Consider the following 19,826-nt stretch of genomic DNA (forward strand, 5'->3'; position numbering starts at 1 on the left):
GTCAGAAAACAAATATTTGAAATTCGTTTGATTTGATTATGATTTTTCAATAAGTTTTCACAATTTAATTTCTTAATTTTTTTATTATAAAGTCGGTAGTTTAAGTTCAATTTCTACGCACTTTCGCAGTTTTGCGTACGATTATATTGAGGGTTCTGAAGGGGTTGGTCCTAATCCCATTTGCCAGCCCCCATTTTGACATCAATCCCATAGTCCCAGCCGATGTCTTGTTCAAATCTCAATCCCATTCCCATTTTGTGATCGCTCTTTCGTTGGTTGCGAATCCCATTCACAGTGCATATAAAGATCCCATTTTCCCACCCCCCAAAAGGCGAATCCCAGCTCCCATTTTACCCCCCTCCCCTAAAAAAAATTAAAAATTAAGAAAACGGGACATCTATCATATGCTAAAAATGGAGATTGAAGAGTGTGAGAACACATTGAAATCCATATGATCTTAGTAAAGTGTAGAACTGAAATGATACGATATTTCTAGGTATGGTAAAATCTCCCTTATGCTGTCTGCTGTTTCTTGCGTTCTTCCATGGCTCGACGAGAGGCAGCCGCCTTAGCAATCCTCTTATTGGCTCCCTTGCCTGTGAATCTACCCCACGAAACCTCCAATTCACATTCGATCTTACCATCATCCAGTACCCGGGCCTCACTGAGAACGAAAGAAGGAAGGAACATTAGTAATGACCACAGGGAGCAAAGGATTGTGGCTGCCTCTTCCCCAGTCGTCTCTCGCTTGTTTTCATCGAAGCGCGCAAAGGGTCAAGGGAAGGTAAGAAAGAAGCCCGCTTCCCTTTACCCTTTGCGCGCGCTCTTAAAATAAGAGACGACTGGGAACGAGTCAGGGATTGTGGGGCTTAATTTGGGGATGCAACTTCAATTATTCAATATTTTATCAATTCTCTATTTGAAACAACCTCTGGGCTTTCTATCAATATCTGGACTTAACTAACTCACTCACAGATCAGGCTGAAACAACCTCTGGGCTGATCTAAGCCAGGGCACGGCTAACTCACACATTGAACCCTGAAACAACCTCTGGGCTGATCTAAGTCAGGGCATGGCTAACTTACAGATCAAACCCTGAAACAACCTCTGTGCTGATCTAAGTCAGGGCACGGCTAACTAACAGATCAAACCCTGAAACAACCTCTGAGCTGATCTAAGTCAGGGCACGGTTAACTCTAAGATCAAAGCATGAAACAACCTCTGGGCTGATCAAAGTCAGAGCATGGCTAACTCACAGATCGAACCCTGAAACAACCTCTGGGCTGATCTAAGTCAGGGCATGGCTAACTAACAGATCAAACCCTGAAACAACCTCTGGGCTGATCTAAGTCAGGGCACGGCTAACTCACAGATCAAACCCTGAAACAACCTCTGGGCTGATCTAAGTCAGGGCACGGCTAACTCACAGATCAAACCCTGAAACAACCTCTTGGCTGATCTAAGTCAGGGCATGGCTAACTCACAGATCAAACCCTGAAACAACCTCTTGGCTGATCTAAGTCAGGGCATGGCTAACTAACAGATCAAACCCTGTAACCACCTCTGGGCTTATCAATGTTAGGGCATGGTTCAAATTGGAATTTATCGCCGTGTATGGTTTGGCAGAGGGAGGAATACCGGAGAACCCGGAGAAAACCCCTCGAATCAAGGAAGGCGAGTGTACTACTGCTACATCCCATTTGTTATTTTAAAACTAATAATATTTTATTTACCTGAACTTCAAGTCCGGATCGTTCTCGTGTACCAATCGGATTGGGTTATACGGTACGTTCTCCGAATAGTAATCAATGTAAGGCTTCATTATCCGATAGTAGACCTTCCACGTGACGACCACGTCCATACCGCTGTCCAGAAATATTGCACCAGCTACTGACTCAAAGATGTCACCCAGGACTTTGGGCGCTTCGACTGCTTCGTCGTCCTTGTCGGACATGATGAGGAATGGCTCGTCGCTTATCTGGAATTTTATAAAGCACTTGTAAAAAAGACGTTCGAACTTTTAGAGCCTAGTCTCCTCCAAAGCCAGCCTTTTTTTCAGACTTAGTTTCAGTTTCAGATTCTCCCAGTAAAATAACGACCTACCCTTAAAATAGTTTGACTAGTAATTAGAATAGACCTCCTTGGCTACGGCGTAATGTATTCCCCATTTCAGACCGTGTCATTCCCAAGAGTATCATTTCTTTTCTTTTTCTTTCATATGAGAAGACATATGAATATAGAAACGACTCAAGAAAAGAATTTTACTTTCAAGAGAATGACACGTGGTCTAAAATTGGAGGAAAACCTCATATCCACAAACTGACCGAGTCCATCTGTCCGTCCATCCATCCCTCCCTTCAACCATCCCTCCACCCCTCCTTCCATCCCTCCATCCAACCTCCCATCCATCCATCCTCCCATCCATTCATCCATCCTTCCTCACTCCATCCATCCCTCTCTCCTTCCCTCCCTTCCTTCCTCCCTCTATCCATCCATCCCTCCCTCCCTCCCTCCCTCCATTCTATTGATCTTTATTTACCTTTGGTTTGCCCTCTTCTTCGTCATCCTCGAGTTTCTGGACAAAATCCCCGATTTTTTTAAACCATTCCGGTGAAGTCTGTTTAAGGCACTTGTGATAACCATATTCAACGGCAATTTTGGCAAAGATGTTATTGTTCACTAAAGCCTGGCGCAGATCTGTCAGCTCACCAGGAGAGAGGCGTTGGTTCCTGGAGTACAGACATTCCGTAACGACAAAATCGAGGACCGCGTCGCCAAGGAACTCGAGTCGTTGATAGCAGTCGGGAGTCAGTCTATTGTGCGCATACGAGGCATGAGTTAAGGCTTGAAGGAGATAGATTTTATTGCGAAATTCGTAATTGATGCGACGTTCAAATCCCTGAAGTTCGAGTGCAGCATTTTCGAGGTCCTCAGGGCGGGAGGATGGGAGCGGATCGCAGGGTGGAGTAAGGAAGGACGCGTAGTTGCTTGGTGAGCCGGAGGGGGCGGCGTTGTCCTCGTCTGGAAGAACCTTCAACACATAAAAAGATCTTGAGATATTGAATTTTAGTTCGTCATTGTTAATTTAGAATCATTCCGGCAAATCTGGTATTACCGTTTTAAAATATTTGCGTAGAAGAAAGAGACAAAGGAATAGGACGACAAGGAGAAGGAGGAGGAGGAGGGAAGGAGGAGGGGAGGAGTAGGGGAGAAGGAGGAGGAAAGGAGTAGGGGAGAAGGAGGAGGGAAGGAGGAGGGAAGGAGGAGGGAAGGAGGAGGGGAGAAGGAGGAGGGAAGAAGGAAGAGGGAAGAAGGAGGAGGGAAGAAAGAGGGGAGAACAGGGAAGGAGCAGGGGAGAAGAAGGGAAGAGAGTCGTACCATACCCCCATCATGACCCCTCCACGTGAACCTTATTTTGAACCAAATATCAAACATCATATTCCTACCTTTATTCCTAGATAGTCAAGGAAATACAAGGCTCCCTTGTACCCACCAGACACTAGATAAGCACCGATCAATGCTTCAATGCTGTCGGCAACCGACTTGTCAGATATCGTCTGGCTTGCAAAATCTTCTTGCTTTGACTCGGAGTCGAGCTTCTGCCTCTTTGCCTTTTTCTTACTATTGAAACGTTCTTGAAGAATCTTGCCTGTGCTTAGAGGTTTGACTTGAAGGCATGGTGGCGCCCAAGACTTTCGATCCAGAACGGTTGTTTGCATGTACCCAGGAAGGTGATGAGCGGTTGATACTTTGTACAACTTCAGGTTACTGATTTGACTCACTTTACGTCGGGTTAGTTTGCCTTCATCTTTGTTCGTATAAAAACAGAAGAGGTAAATCGAGACCGCTTGTTTGAGGAAGGCATCGCCAAGCATCTCGAGTCGTTCCAGGTCAAACGCATCACCAGCGCCCTTCGTTGTCAAAGCTTGCAAAAGAAGAGCTGAATCGGGTTGAAGAAAGTTGGTTCGATTCTTTGAAAATAGACTATCAAGATTTTTGCTGACTGACTCAAATTCCTTGTTATATTTATCACGTTTAGAGCTCAGTGCAAATCTTTGTGGTACCGGGATCTCCACCATTGTGTTGCCCGTTACAATATCTCCACCAATTGTCGATAGGTCTTCTTCGTTCTGTTCTACACTGAACTGCTGTACATCAACCCTACATCCTTCAGCAATTAGTTTCCTCATTTCCATTACTAGCAGCAAGGATGTCATTCTGTGCAGGATAGATGGAAGTTCTCTTGCCTCAAGAAGAAGTTGGGCAGAAAACGGTTCTAACGTGCAAAGCTCAGGAATAAAGTGAATATCTTTTTTCGTTTTTTCTTTCGATTTCACTTTCTTCCTGTCGACAAGAAAGTTCACTCGCTGGGGCATGCTCTTTACAAGAATCAACGGCTGGGCTTTCCGAGTAATTCTCTGCAAAGATGGGTATTCCTTCCGAAAGTACTCCTCGTAAGTCTTCGCCTTGCTTCGTTCAGGGAATGCACTCATTGGGCTTAAGTTTGTACAGATGTCTTCAATGATAAACCTCTCTCTTGGTCTGTGCATTGGAGTGATGATTGAATCACCACTCTTCACGTCTTCCAGTCTTGTTATTCCTACCGCTTTTTCCTGACAAAGAACTTTCTCTGCTCTATCAAAATCGATCTGAATTTTGTCCATTCTCGTACTGGATGATGTTCTCAGTGGAATTATATAATATCCGTTGACATTTTGCCTCTCGAAGGAATTGCGTAGCATTTCTGATGAAATCCTGGAGTGGAATTGGTCGATGAGTGAAAGCTGAGCATCTGTTAATCTTTGTGGTTTTGCTATGGGTATGACAGAGATGGTAATGGCACCTTCGTCGGGATAGAGTGTAAAGCGACGAACCTGGGAGGGAAATTCATATGGAAAGATAAACTACTTCATCTTATACCTCCCTCAGAATGAGAAGGAGAAGGAGGAAGACAAAGACGAAGACAAAGAAAAAGAAAGACAAAAAGAAAGAAAAGGGGAACGAGAACGAGAAGAAAGAGGAAGACAAGAAGGAAAACTCATAACAAATGTCATCGTATTTTAACTAAATAGTCTAACAAACTTTTTTTCAACTCACCGGAGGTAGTTCTGAAGTCATCAGGATCCCAAGTTTCAGAACTTCTTCCTCGACAGAATGACTGTCTGTTGCCTTGTTGTGGGATTTAGTAAAGCCATACAAATAGCAACGGTCTCTTGGCCCGGTAGGTAAACTTTCTTGAAAAATGTCCGGAACCTGATATAAACATTAGGCAAAAAAAATTATGCTCCACGTAGAAACTATAAAAAAATAAGCATGTCGTTAATTTTAACTTGCTAAATTAGTTGTAAAATCAGGGAATTCGAATAACAGCACACTTAACAGCTCTATTGTCAAAATGTTTTTTTCTGTCGAAAAAACGCGCTGCAACATCGAAATGGTTTCCATTCAGCGCGCGCAAAATGCTGTAACACCGAAATGGCTTTCCTTTTGTGTGCGCAACGTGAAATGGCTTCTATTTAGAACGCGCAAGATGGGTTCCACTCAGCTCGCAAGCAATTTTGTCATAAAAAAACGACAGGTTTTTAGCACGCGCACCACGGTGTGACATAAAATGACTTCCCTTTAGAAAGATTAGATTTAAGATGATTTATTTTAAATGGAGACAATCAATAGGGTCAAAGCTAGCTACCTTTCTTGGATAAACTTGTTTTTTCCTCTTAGTCCCTGATTTAGGCTGTCCTGCGTCTCCCATTTCCACGTCCTGGTCCTCGTCCTCACTTTCCTCATCTGACAAGCTTTCAATTGGGAAGAGGTGGTCGTCCAGTTCTCCTTCTTGATGGAGTCGTTTGCACGCTTCATAAGCAGCGGCCATTTTGGCTTGCTTTTTCCTCGGCATGGGATCTCCCTTATAGTAAATAAATCTGTATTATTATTAGTGATATAGGAAATATGCTAACAGTTGAGCTTAGTTGCATGGCTTTAATAGAGGTTTTGCACCATCACGTGACAGCAGCCATGTTAGATGGCAGGAACAATACGATTGTTTTACATGAGAAAGAATTCAATTCCCGAGAGCAAGAGAATCTTATTGTCCTGCCATCTAGCCACAGGCAGTCCAAGCTGTATTATGGGCGCTGGAACGTGATGGTGCAAATTTTCTATTCCCTCTTAAACGTTTGGAAAGCATTAATATCTCTTACTTATTGAAAAATCAAATCCAAAAGTCTTTCTTGACCTCATGTCAAATGACACGAAAGACATACATGAGCAAAATCGAAATCTCTACTTACCATGAGCGCAAGAGCTCGCTTTAACATCAATATAACTTGAATAACAACACTCTATTTTACTAAGCGCGCGCAACAACGAAATGGCTTCCCATAAGCACTAGAAGCACAAGTAACTTTGAAATGGTTTCCGCAACATTCGCGCGCAATATTCTGCAACATTAAACTGGCTTCCTCCCAGCATTCCCGGTGTAGCAACAATATGGTTTATTTTTATGGTATTATGCATCTTGTTGCCATTCACACAGAACTACTTCTGCACATAGTTAGCATATACCTGATTAAAGTGCCATCTCTTAATTTCGTGAATTTTAACTCCCCTTTCTAGTTGCGACCTCCACTTTAACACTGCTATGTAGTCAAACTCTCCATTCAGTGATAGTGTTCCCCCTTCAGAATTGTTTGACAACTCAGTTGAGAATCTTTCATCTAAACTGCATTTTTCATAATGCGAATTTTGAACATTTCTATCTATGTTTATCTCGAATACAGCCCGCGAAAGTTCGCGAAAAATTTTCCTCGTTCTACTGAGGTGGTGTAAACCAAACCTTCTCGCTTTAGAAGTTAAAATTTGACTCATTTCGACATCATTTTCCAGTAGATTATTTGGAAGTTTAACCACACGTAGTGCGTGAGTTATGATGTAATAAAGACGTTCTAAGCGCCTGTTCTAATGGATAATGCGATAGTAGTGAAATAATCTACATTCGGCTATTTGCAAGACAAAATATGATTAGTCTCTAATGAGAATAGGGTTTTCTCGATGGCGTGACGGCGGCCATGTCGGATGGCAGTACATCAGAATCTCTTTTTACCTGATCACTTTTGCCATCCAAGATGGCTGTCATCATATTTCCGTATTCGACCCAATTTTATCTTTCCTAATGATAGTGAATGTAAGTGTCAATATGCTTCACTCACCACGATCTTTTCTTTGATTGGACAGTTTATCGGCATGGTGAGAGTAGTTTGGAAGGCGTCTTTTCCAATCTCTACAGTCTTGTAGTCAGGATTAATAGGCGTGAATCTATCACCTGGTAGTTTAGAACAGTATCTGTGGAAAATTAAAGATATATAGAAGACCATTAACAGATGATGATGATGATGGTGATGATGGTGGTGATGGTACTGGTGAAGATGATCATGATGATCGGATGACTGATGATAATTATGATGATGACTGATGATGATGACTGATGATAATTATGGTGATTGATAATGACTGATGATGATGATGACTGATGATGATGATGACTGATGATGATGATGATAATGACGATGGTGACTGATGATGACTGATGATGATGACTGATGATAATTATGGTGATTGATAATGATGATGATGATAATGACTGATGATGATAATGATGATGATGATAATGACTGATGATGATGATGACTGATGATGATGACTGATGATGACTGATGATGATGACTGGTGATGATAATGATGATGACTGGTGAAGATGATTATGATGATCGGATGATTGATGATGATTATAATGATGATGACTGATGGTGATAACAGATGATGGCTACGACGACTGATGACAAACGAACTTAACTAAGTTAGAAAAAAAACAACCACACATTGACTTACTTGCATAACAATGCAATACTGTTGGCCATTGTCACACTTGCCCCCTTCCTGGTTCGATATGGCTGTAGAAGATCAGTATCCACGGCCTCAGTACTTTCCTCGTCAGTTGGAATACGACGGTCGTAACAAACATTAGACAAGTATTCTTCAATTGCCTGGTACATCTATTAAAAAGGAAGTATGGTTATACCGTGTTTCTTATACCTATCAATTTCACGTATATTTCTATTCCTACATCTTCATCAAATTCAGCGAACCAATCACTATTCCTGGCTTTCACTCAGCTGATAAAAGTTTTTGAATCTCACTATCTGCTCCAATTGGTAATGAAACACTGACCACCATTTGCTGTCAGCACGAGACGAAACTACGTCGCTAATGTAAGACAGCAATTGCAGCAGTTTTGCCAGTGGAATTCAAATCTTGTCCCACAAACAAATACAGAGTAATTTATTCTCAGGATGTGAAGCAATTGAAGCAATTTAGGATTTATTTCACGCAATCAGAGTGTTAAATTTTGAGATATTGTAGCTAATTTGTTGAGCTTGTGGGACATAGTGTGACCAAGTGGATGTTGAACGGCAAAGACGATGAAACTCATTGCAGGTCTTTTCCAAGATAGGTCGCAGGAAAAGAAGTGAAACTAAAACTAAAACTTGGACTAAACAAAAACACAACTAAACAGCACAAAATCTGGAGCAGAACTGATTTATTTTTCAAATTACGAATACTGTTGCGTGATCACTTACATCATCATTCCAAATATGGCTAGTACAAACGTAACGCAACAAACTCGACTAAATCTTCAACCAGTATGTTTTCAACCAGTTTTCAACTTGGTTACAATAGCAACGGTAACTAAGGGGGTTTGAAACTATAAATCCATTTCAGGTACACATTTTTATCCCTATAAGTTCATCTAATCAGTTACATTGTTATTCCTATACGTTTTTCTAAATTAATTCAAGTCCTTCCTACCTCTAGTTCTGCTGTATCTTGGCCATCTGGTAGAAGTATGATGTAGAACGAATCTTTGGCCCTGGCACGACCCTTGGACTGTACATACGATTGAAAGGTCATTGGAAAATCGAACCTAACAACGAGGTTACATCTTGGAACATCAAGGCCTTCCTCCACTACGCTCGTAGCAATGAGCAAGTTAAACTCATGGTTCCTAAACTTTCTCAAAATCTTGTCCTGCTTTTTACAGCTCATGTCTTTAGCGCTGCTTGCCGCAGTACCAACCATACCGTGTCCCACGACGTACTCACACTTGACGAAGCTGAGCGCCTTATCATGTCGAGATAACAGGTTAATCTGCTCACAAAGCACGGCTGCTGTGCATCGTCGTTGTACGAAAACTATACCACAGAGTTTTTTGTCGCCTGAAACACATAAGATAAAATGTTGTTTCATAACAATTGTTTGTTTAATCATTCCCAAGAGAATGACATAACAACTGAACACTTGGTGGCCATGTTAGTTGATATTACAAAAGAGATTGATGAAAAGTCTTTCGTTAAATTCAACCAAGATGGCGGCTGTGAAAACCAGCAATTGCACCCCCCCCCCCCACCCCCACAAATAGGTATAGAATTTATGAAACATGCGGGAGGGGGGGGGCACTAAAGGTCGATCTCAGAGCGCTCTTCTAATTCATTGGTGCGATAGAGCGAGTGATCCACCTACACGCAAATAACACAAAACTGAGTCATGACAAAGGACAAGAGGTTTTACTGAAGTTAGACCAGAGTGCATCGCGTTGACGAACAGACCGTACCTGTTCCATACTGCTTCAAGATTTCAACCAGTGCCTTAACCTTGGCCGACACGTGTTGAACACTGTTATTTGAAGGTCCATACAGCTTGGTTTTGTAGGTTTTGTAAATCTTTTGAACTTGACGCAACTGGGTTGAATTGTACCCCATCAACCAATGAGAGTACTCGCTACTCAAGAGTCCACGAGTCCTGGAAAACCGGTCTTTTGAAGGAAAAAGATTCGCTTGTTATTGAGAGACGGACATTACCTTTCACTGCTAGCAGCTAGCTTAAAGTTTCATTGTCACATTTTTTTCCAATCTCTATATTCATTGATAAAAGATAAATAATTAATAATAAAATAAAATAATAATCATAATAATAATTATAATATAAATTTAAAAAATATTTTTAAATATTTGCCGTCTCGCTATCACACTCAGTGGTCAGTCACAATTTAGATTCCTCCCTTTCGCGCTATCTGGTTCAGTGACACCATTGGTAGCTTAAGCTATTGGTCGAATTAAGGTATTTCTTGCGCATGCGTAGACACATCGCTACTAACCTGTAATATCAAGGAAATACTCGGCGACGCGATTAGCTGCCGACGCCCCTAAAACCTCCAAAGTCTCAATACATTCCTTGACGATAGACTTCGAAAGTTTCATAACCTCACTTTTGTCTCGAACATCATTAAGAAATTCATCCCATGGAAAAAGAACCTCCTGATTAAGACGCTCTTGTAGCTGTTTTTCTTCTGCGCTTACATCTTCACTAGTTGAGTAAGGATGGGCGTATTCTGTTGGTTTAGTGGCGTACTGTCCAACACATTCATCACTCGATGTTTCACACGATGCTCTTAGTATCCTTTCCAAGGTTTGTATTTCTTGTTCTATTCTGTGAGGTTTCACTTTTCCGTTTACGATAGAAGCCGTGAGGCCTAAAACTCTTGGGTGTTCATTACGATTATATGCCGTAAAGTACCTCATTACCTACATATAGGAAAACACTAATATCAAAAACTAGTGGACTCACTATTAAAATTCATTGGCTAACAAACTATATATTTTCTCTTCATACTGACTCTTGAGGCTTCTGCACCGTAACGTAACATGCACCCCAAGAATTAGCGTAAGCTATTTAGAAGTGAAATAAACTAAAAACTAAACTAAAAGAAGCTGTGTAATCTAAAGTGGAAAAAGAACTAGAGCATTTCTGTACGTACCTGGGCATAAGGGTGCTCTTTCTTGGCGTGATGACACTCATCGAACACAATCAAGTTCACTTTCGACAACTGAATTTTCCCGTGTCCAAGCATGTCAACAAAGATTTGAGCCGTCATGACAAGAACTTGGTGGTTCTTTAGCTCTTTAAGCCACCTTTCTTTTTCCCAAAAATCTACCCCGTCCTCTCCGACGTATTTACCAACGGAAAGGTCAGTGTTCTGGACTATCACTTTATGTTGCTGGGCAACCAAAGGAACTGTATACGAGATAACAATAAAAGCGTTAAGGACACGTTGAAACTTTTAGCTGAAACTTGTCAGAGTGCAAAGACGTTGCTAGACGGGGATGTTGCACTGCGCTATTTAGGTTTTGTGAAACTTTCGTCGCGAGAAGGTTTCACGAAAAGTAGAAATGATTTCTGCTCGTTCAACCGAAGCTAGTGGCGAGAACAAGTTTCAGATCGAAATTGCGCCGTGTACTTCTCGAATTTCCGTGCAAATGTACTGTCCGGATGTACTGGCTTTAAATGAACTATTTACTTGGTTTGTTTAGTTAGTTCTCTAAATACATGTAAGAAATCATTTTTCTAGCTTGATTGAAGCTTTTCTTACTGCTGTTAAGAAAGCTAACTAAAGAAATCTACCTAAATTTTCTCTTTAAAGTCAGTGAATTTGTATGGGAATCTGAGAACAATGTCCGAACTTTTTGGTGACCGTAACACAATCCAGCGCCGAATAGGTGAATTAAAACTGAATTGCTTTATTATCAACTCTCTTTTTAAAGTTACAACATTCTTTTGCTGAAATAGTTTTTAACATTTTGAAATTAAAGTTTCTTTTTTAAATAGCTGATTGTATTTTTCCTTCCCTGAGAGACCCGCCCTTGGGCTTCCTGTGGCATTATCTTGACGTTGCGTTACCATATTTATATATTATAGATGACGTCATCCAGGAATTGTCAATTTTTTCTTCGACGATTCCAAAATGATTCAAAGAATTTCTTACTAAATTCCTGAATAATCTTTAATCTTACCAAATCTTACCTGTATTAACAAGAAAAAATGTTCTTTTCCCACCGTCCTCATAATCCTTCATTATTTGATGTGACAATTCTTTGATCAGCAAAACGCTTATGAAAGTCTTGCCCGTTCCTGTACCAAGACACACAACGATGTTTTTCTCCAAGGCTTTTTCCAAGAGTTCGACTTGATATGGCCGAGCAGACAGGCTTTCTTGATTCTCCTGTGCCCCCGATTCATCTCTAGTTGTAAGATCGGGCGCTGCATCGTCTTCACTTTCGATATCTGAGTCGTATTCCATGTTCGTAAAACAGTAAAATATTATTGTAGTCACAGCAAAAAATTAGATATTACTATAAATGACAATACATCTTAAACAAAGACTATGAAACTATCAAGCTTTTGATCAGGTTTAGAATTACTAGCAAACGATAATTTAGCGAGAATCATAAAATTTCTCAGAAAAAAAACAATCCTTGGAAAATTATTTCCGCTTATAGTTTGAGAGAGAGTAGTCACCAGTCCTCCGAGCACAAGTCGATGGTTTATCACTAATAGCTAAAAAGATCATAATCTGGACTAGGTCTGACACCCTGTGCAGTAGATAGAGATAGATATTTTTTTAGAAAAAGTTAGTGATATTATTTTTAAAATATTTAGAAAAATTATATATATATCACAACGATATATGGAAGAAGCATTTAGTTAGGATCTTTAAAGTTAAAACTTAATGATTTGCATATTTGGGTACTCCGGATGGAGCTGACATTATCAAGATGATCAGTGTAAGTAGACACCGTAGGCAGCGTTAACCTAGGCTTTTCATGCCATTCAGTCTTTTCAATGAAAACTTTATTGCAGATAAGACCATTTCCAAATAGCACAGTTGTTAATTTAAAAAGAAACGCGTGTTTACCAGTTTGGTTGGAAACCAGTTGGAAACCCTTTTTTATCTTATTGTCAGAATTTTCAGAGGTACCTGAAAAACATCAGATTTAAAGACGAAGCATTATACGCGACTTTCATAACTGGCTGCTGCTAATTTGCATAAACATTAAAAATCAACGTTTTTGGAGTGAAAACCCTTTTAAATCATTGATATCGTTGATTTAGATAAGGCGTGTGAGTTTCTACTTAATTAATACATCCTTTACAAGATGTGAGCATTTGAAGTTTTGAAAATGCACCAAAACGAGGCCACCAAGGCTTCCAGTGACAAATACATACAAAACTCTCTATTTTCGTTCTTTCATAACTTCTTTGGTATGCAGTCAAATTCTACGAAATTTTCTGGAAATAGTTTTCGTGAAGTATTTTCTCAGATAACATTAATAGTTTCTGGTAAAAAGGCTTCATTTTCTCTATCTGAAAAAAATGAATTATGAAAGTCGTCTATGACGTGACGTGCATTTTTTATCCATATGCACCGAAACAAACTTAGAACCCCTATACCACTATAAAGGCTGATTAACTATCACAATAAATACATTTATTTTTGAATAATATAGATTTTAAAGACCAAATTATCTTATCTTTCAATTTTATTGTTGCATATATACTTTTATTTCATTTTCTTTTTAAATTTGTCTTACTGTTGACCTGCATATTTTGTTTAATAAGAACATCATTGCAGGACGAAAAACTATTCTGAACAACCACTAGCTGACATATTGTCCCTAATATCTTACTTATCCATCTGTTTCTTTCATCTTCTTCACAAGTCGCCAGCACAATTTGACCTCGGAATCCATACCCTTTACTTCGTATCCTAATGCAGTATTTAATGCTTGATGATTCTCGCCGTTCTTCAAGGAAAACCGCAACATCTTTCAAATTAATACTTGAGAACGGTTTTTTCAGTTCTGCATCTGTCCTCGTGTGGTAACAAGTAAAATAAAGTCCGTCTAAAACAACGTAAACTTTGGTCCAAAGAACGTAGTTTCTTCGGTGAAGTTCCTTGTAAAGCGAACCTTCCATTTCAATAAGTTTGGTCAAGTTTGGTATTCACTGATTAATTACACAAACTGTTCAATCCATTCCGTTCATTCAAGTTATAGTGAAAAATCAACTGATCCCTGACGGACGTCGTTTCTGAGGAGTTGGACTACTTTTTTTTTTTCGATTCCTTCTTTTTCCTCTATTTTTCAATGAACGAAGCAATTCATTACTATCGATCAGCCGGTTCAGTTTCGTGTTCCTATTTTGTCGTCCATTTTTCCAACTGACTCAGTATTTCGTTTCGCATGGACTTGAAGCATCTTAAGTGATACCAGCACCTTCACCAACGTCATCTTTGTTCTAACTTGATTTTTGCGGTTACCATTAATTATGAGAAAAAATGACGTTGGTCTCCGAAGAATAACCCGCCGCTTTCTAGAATCATAACAAAAAGTGTTTCCCACGAGACGCAAATCACGTCTTCGTGCTGTTTACGATAACGGTCATGCTTGCTCAACCATGTGCTCAGTACCTAGCTAGCATTACATGGAGTACTTTGACGTAAATAAATAGTTTTGCAATTTCGAGTTAATATTTGAACAAGTTGTCGCCAGTAACAAAGCGTAGCAAATGGATGAGGCTCAGTTTAAATAGAGATGTACAGACTCCACAAATAACTTTCCTTATTACTTTGTGCCCTAAAAACGACACTTGGACTTCACGACTGTAGGCCACAGAACTGAAATTCCGGCCCAGATTGTTTACACATTTGTCGATATAAGCCTTTTCACAGTTTAAGAATCGATTCCACTGCGCATGCGATTTTATCCCGAATTTCTACCTTCTTTTGTCTAAACCTTCTTTTGTTCTTAATTAAACAAAAGAAGGTGAGAAATTCGGGATAAAAACGCATGCGCAGTGGAATCGGTTCTTAAACTATGAAAAGGCTTATTACCAATGACCTGGCTGCAACAGCTATCGTCAGTGGTAAAACTCACGTCTAAGGTAATGAAGAAGACAACTCGATGCTACAGAGAGCTTCATTTGAAAATTTCTAGAAAGGCGACACATAGACAGAACAGACATAGTTTGGTGCGGCTGGGTGGAAAGAGACGTACTGAATCAGCAAAAGTTGAGGTATGTACATGTGGACAAATCTGTTTAAAATATTGCTTATTTGAGATATGATTTGAAGGAAAGGTGGCCTGAGAGAATGTTAGCAGAGGAAAATCAATGCACAGAACGAGTAGAAAAAATCACCGTCGGTGTAACCTTAGTTTTAGTTGCTCTTTTACTCCGACGAAGGACTAGCGTCCGAAACGTCAGTACGTTTTCTTATCTTTTCACGGTGCGTGTATAATGTACCCTTTTATCATTAATTAATTAATACTATGTTATTATTACTGAGTTGAGCCATCAAATCGTTCAACCCTTAAAACATTATTATCATAGTTGGCGCTGTCGTTCCGAATCACCTTTTAGGATTAGGGAAATTTTTGTAGATATTCGCTTGTTTCCGCTGGAAAAAAATTGAAGTCTTATAAAAAAATTCTGATTGACCCCAATGACAAGCCGATCGCTACCTTTCCTAAACTTAAAAAAATATTGATTTTTTATGTTTTCACAATGACGTTTTATAATTGATAATTTTTTAAAAAGTATTTTCGATTTATGATATTGGTCGACCAATCTCACTCTGCTGACAACATCGGAGGAAGTCTGGTCTCGACCTAGTAACAAAAGGCAAAGTTTTTTTTATAGGAATCGCATTACTGTTTATTTCTCCACAATTCAGAGGAAAGAAAAGCCCGGTCCTAATGAAATCAAGTTTAAATGAGTGGAGATGCCTTAGGAATGTCTCGATGTTTTTGCTGTCTGTTTCTTGGATTGGCACAGGGAGAGGTATATTGCCTTTGTTGTCTAGTTGTGATCATTGAACGCTTATAAGTCACGTAAGCTTTTATACATTTCCACGTCAAATAGCCTTAAGTTATTTTTCTGAAGTAAGAAACAAATCATATTTTTGTACAACGATTTGAAAAAGCCTTCCCTACTTCAATTTTCGTTATTCGTAAGCTGTTCATCTTCGTGCTTTCGCTTTGCGATAATTACCGATGGCTTTTTAATAGAATAACTGGACGTGTCTTTGCTTGTTGGAAAAATAGAATTGGTTTTCCATCCCAGATGTAATCATTTAAGAAACAGCATAATGTCCAGTAACTAAAATGTCGCCGAGAAGTACAAATTGAAGTGAAAATTTCAATGATCTTAATTTGTGGCACGCCATCAGAATTGAATCCTTCGATTGTCTGTTTGTATTTTCCTCTGTTCTAGAATTCTCTATTAAAATTTTAACAGCAAATATTCGGAGAATATAGAACTGTAAAGCATATTAATTGAAAATTTATTTCTTCATAAGGCAAAGTTATAATTTATATACTGTTGTTAATAATGCATAGAAACCTTGCCTCTTCTAGCTAATTACGTACATATTTACTGTACGTACATATCAACTAATGGTATAAAATGCTGGGACTTCTTTTGAGTATTTCAAACCCGGACTTTTTCAAAATGATAATGTATTTTATATTATTTGTCTCATAGTGAAATTTATATCTTGTAAAAAATCTGCTTCCAAAGGTAGCCTAGGAAACATGCGTAGTTATCAGGCATAAAAACGAATATTTTCCATAATGTTGAATTTCTTGAATGTTTATTGGTTCAGCTAATAATATGTAGATTATTCTGATCAGTAAACTACAACAGACGTTTATTTTATTTTATCTGAAAATGGAAAAACGAATTCAAAGCCCTCGACATAATAAGTATGAAGTTAAATCATATTTCATAAAATAATAAGAATGAACATTTAATGTTTCAGGAAAAATACAGACGGTCAAATCTAATTTAATGCAATAACGAAAATGATCATTTCATGTTACAAGAAAAGTAAAAACGGTCAAATCACGTTCAGCCTTCATGAAACAACCCTTTACCCAGCCACTGAAGCAGATGCACGCAGTACGCACTGGTACTTGATAATTTTAGTGCAAGATTATAATGAGCCAATATGAAACATTGCTCCATTTCATTAATAAATGACTAAGATTTACCATTTATTTTTGATAGGATAAATCGCTTCTACTCCAACGACAAAGTTCAACACAGAGTAGTCTGTCTCATTTATATAGTTCATATGACGTGGATGACAAGGAAGATGGGAAGACCAAAGGAAAGAAAAAGCTGTCTAAAGATATTCAAGTCATTTGGGCAAATAATCCTGGTAAGATTGTCTGATTAACAAAAAAAGTTTTTCTCTTCTCCCATCCTATCTTCTCCCCACTCCCTTCTCTTTTATTTATTCCCTCCTCTAGCCTCCCCTCCCCTCCTCTCCTCTCCCCTCCCCTGACTGCCCAGCCCAAGTCCTCCATACTCCAGAGCACCTTCCTACAATGAGGACACTAACTTGTTCAAAACCTAATCTACATCTAACTGGTTTCATTACCTCTAATATTCCAGAGACAGATGCCATATTCACCAAGCTCGGAGCCATAGACATTGTCTTTAGATACGACAGACTGTTAAATGAATGGAAGTGCCTGAAAGATGCAGAAAAGGAATTTAAACAAGTAATGGGTTTGGACCAAGATAAAGATCTTGTACAGTGTATTGATTCTATCCCTCCAGGTAAGGTACTATTTTGAAGCTTGGCAGCAACTGATAAGCATTTCAGTTGTCAATCAAATTCTTGACAGCTCAAGAACTCAAGAAGCACAGGTCACAACTCTTAAAAAAATTATTAAAAAACGTCATTTAACAACACCCATAAGTTGCAGGGCAAAAAATAAGTTTCAAGTTTCCTTTTTGGGAAATGAAATTTTTTTTCATGCAAAAATTCTCTACGTGTAATGATTGCAACATGTTTCATAAAACATTTGATAACCAAGGTTTTCTTACTGATATTATATTCACAAATTTAATTATGTTATTTAACAATTTCAGACATGAGGATAGGCTTCAGTCATGGGCCAAACGACGACAGTGAATATGAATTTCACTTGGACATTGATCCATTGGTGTCACTGGAAAAATTAAATGCCCCATTAATGTTTAACCTCAAGCGAGCAGTTCACCTTTTTACAGTGATATCTAAACAAATGAACATTATACAAGTTACTGGTGCAGCGATTATTAAAGATTTGGAAAGACTTGTCAGTTTATTCAAGCTAAATGAACCTTTTGTTGAAATTAATGGTGTTTGGCACAGTGTTGAGCTACTTAATAGTCAACAGGTGGAGCAGGCATATTTGATCATTAAAGACATTGTGAGTTTGACTGGTTGGCGAAGTCAAGCGATGATGGATTATATCCTGGAACAAGGTGATAAAGTTGACTTGCAGGTTATAAAGGATGATCCTGATAATCACAAAGTTATTATATTTTCTAAAAAGCTAAGCAACTCAAAGAAAAGAAAAATGTGATCATTCCTTATCAACTTCAAGCATTAGGTAATTTTGTGACACAACGCATTCATACCTCTTAAAGTTGGGGCCCCTTATTACAAGGTAGCTCAGTAGAAAAGGGAACGCTGTTATCCAGTTATCCTCTTGGAATTCTTGACCTGGGGGAGGTACAGATATTTTACAAAACTAACAACACCATAATTCCAATCCAATCTTCTATTACTGGTAATCTTTTTTGTTTTGGTATGCCCTAGTAGACCTCTGTCAAGCAAATAAATAATTAGAGTACATAAATGTAAATGGTAGTAATTACAGTTACATATTGCAAATTATAAGACCATGACAAGAATCGTACTATAGCTATAACATAAATGGGAGAAATGTTCCTTACATCCCCTGGACATTTTGATGAATGCATATAAAATTAGTGTTCATACAGTATTTACTACAGCTTTAAAAATGGATACAAAATATTTATGGAGCAAAATTAAGCAAACACACTAGTTTTGAAATTGAAAAAAAATTAATTTTTGTACACATATTAATAATTCTTATATAATTAGTAATATATAAGAATTTGTTACTTGTTTTGCATCTAAATTTTGTATGGCAATTGAGTATAACATTTTTTGCAGACAGATCTGTTATATTTAAAAATTCTTGGCATTAATGTAAGATGATATATAGAGTGAAAATTAATGACAATCCAATTTTTTGACTAGTGGTAAGTTAACCATGCATTACAAAATTATAATTTTTTTCTTTTCCTAAAATCCATCCTTTTTATTTATAAATGACTTTTTGTTTATCTTTTCAAATGCAGTATTCTCTTTCACAGTTCCCTGTGTCATCTTAAAAGGTACTGTAACTGTGCCTGTCCATTGAAGTTAGAATGGCTGTGACCTTGCAAAATATGGTAGAAACGATAGAAACCTTTATTATTATGGCAAAAATATAATTTCTTTCAATGGATGGGATTTTTTTTTAATGATGCAAGGGTATTTCTGGTCTAGTAACACAATGAACAATGTATGACATGTTTTAATAAATGTTTAAATAAATGTTACAAATTCATACTAGACCAGAATGCACTTTGTTTTGGGTTTGGAATAAAAAGTAAAAAAAGAACGAATTATAGAGTTTGCTGTTTAAGCTGCCTATTTGGGTTAAACTGCTAAGGTTTATAAGGTTGTTTTAAAGGGTTTTGTTGCAAATTTATGTTTAACTGCAGGGTAGTTAATAACAAGCTGGTATTTGTTTATATTCTTTTATGCCTTTAATACCCTTAAAAAAAACAACCATGATTTATGTATTAAAATATATTTAAATTTGTTTATAAGATATATAATTAAATTAGTGTGTATCACATGTAAACTTACATGTCTATTTTCAATAAATATAATATAATATTTTTAGTGATTGGAGATGTGAAATAAAGCATTTTGAAAAGAAGTTTGTGGTCGAAATGTTTAATATTATGTTCTTGAAATTATGAATATAACTTAAATTCTAATAATATAAGCTTAGTTTTGCTAT

The 19,826-nt window shown here is 38.1% G+C and overlaps 2 protein-coding genes across 3 annotated transcripts; one reads left to right on the forward strand and one right to left on the reverse strand.

Moving 5' to 3' along the window:
- Window positions 1-13: 13 nt before the first annotated feature.
- On the reverse strand, window positions 14-12,395 carry LOC116294837 (endoribonuclease Dicer-S). Its single transcript, XM_031702511.2, has 13 exons — window positions 11,914-12,395; window positions 10,871-11,127; window positions 10,211-10,637; window positions 9,668-9,868; window positions 8,866-9,272; window positions 7,888-8,051; window positions 7,209-7,341; window positions 5,690-5,905; window positions 5,098-5,253; window positions 3,447-4,874; window positions 2,540-3,031; window positions 1,734-1,978; window positions 14-664 (listed from the first exon to the last, which is right to left on the reverse strand). Exons 1-13 carry the CDS (start codon window positions 12,188-12,190, stop codon window positions 514-516), a joined length of 4,554 nt encoding a protein of 1,517 aa, XP_031558371.2. The 5' UTR covers window positions 12,191-12,395; the 3' UTR covers window positions 14-513.
- A 2,031-nt stretch (window positions 12,396-14,426) lies between these two features.
- On the forward strand, window positions 14,427-18,625 carry LOC116294848 (uncharacterized). Of its 2 annotated transcripts, none has more exons than XM_031702521.2 (4): window positions 14,427-14,964; window positions 16,957-17,110; window positions 17,347-17,514; window positions 17,830-18,625. In XM_031702521.2, the coding sequence occupies exons 1-4, from the start codon at window positions 14,785-14,787 to the stop codon at window positions 18,306-18,308; spliced, it is 981 nt and encodes a 326-aa protein (XP_031558381.2). In that variant the 5' UTR covers window positions 14,427-14,784; the 3' UTR covers window positions 18,309-18,625. The 2 variants fall into 2 exon arrangements, with proteins under 2 accessions (XP_031558381.2, XP_031558389.2); XM_031702529.2 differs by lacking the exon at window positions 14,427-14,964 and adding an exon at window positions 15,550-15,729.
- The last annotated feature ends 1,201 nt before the right edge of the window (window positions 18,626-19,826 follow it).

This window comes from Actinia tenebrosa, unplaced genomic scaffold (genome assembly GCF_029948245.1).
Source record: "Actinia tenebrosa isolate PJP-AT-01 unplaced genomic scaffold, QUT_ActTen_1.0 PGA_scaffold8__29_contigs__length_14323225, whole genome shotgun sequence".
Lineage (NCBI taxonomy): Eukaryota > Metazoa > Cnidaria > Anthozoa > Actiniaria > Actiniidae > Actinia > Actinia tenebrosa.

Coding starts and splice junctions, on each gene's coding strand:
- LOC116294837 (XM_031702511.2), bottom strand. CDS start 12,190: ATGGAATACGACTCAGATATCGAAAGTGAAGACGATGCAGCGCCCGAT. Junction 9,273..9,667: donor CTTGAAGCAGTATGGAACAG/GTACGGTCTGTT, acceptor TATGTGTTTCAG/GCGACAAAAAACTCTGTGGT. Junction 8,052..8,865: donor AAGATACAGCAGAACTAGAG/GTAGGAAGGACT, acceptor CCTTTTTAATAG/ATGTACCAGGCAATTGAAGA.
- LOC116294848 (XM_031702521.2), top strand. CDS start 14,785: ATGACCTGGCTGCAACAGCTATCGTCAGTGGTAAAACTCACGTCTAAG. Junction 17,111..17,346: donor CATTTGGGCAAATAATCCTG/GTAAGATTGTCT, acceptor CTAATATTCCAG/AGACAGATGCCATATTCACC. Junction 17,515..17,829: donor TATTGATTCTATCCCTCCAG/GTAAGGTACTAT, acceptor TAACAATTTCAG/ACATGAGGATAGGCTTCAGT.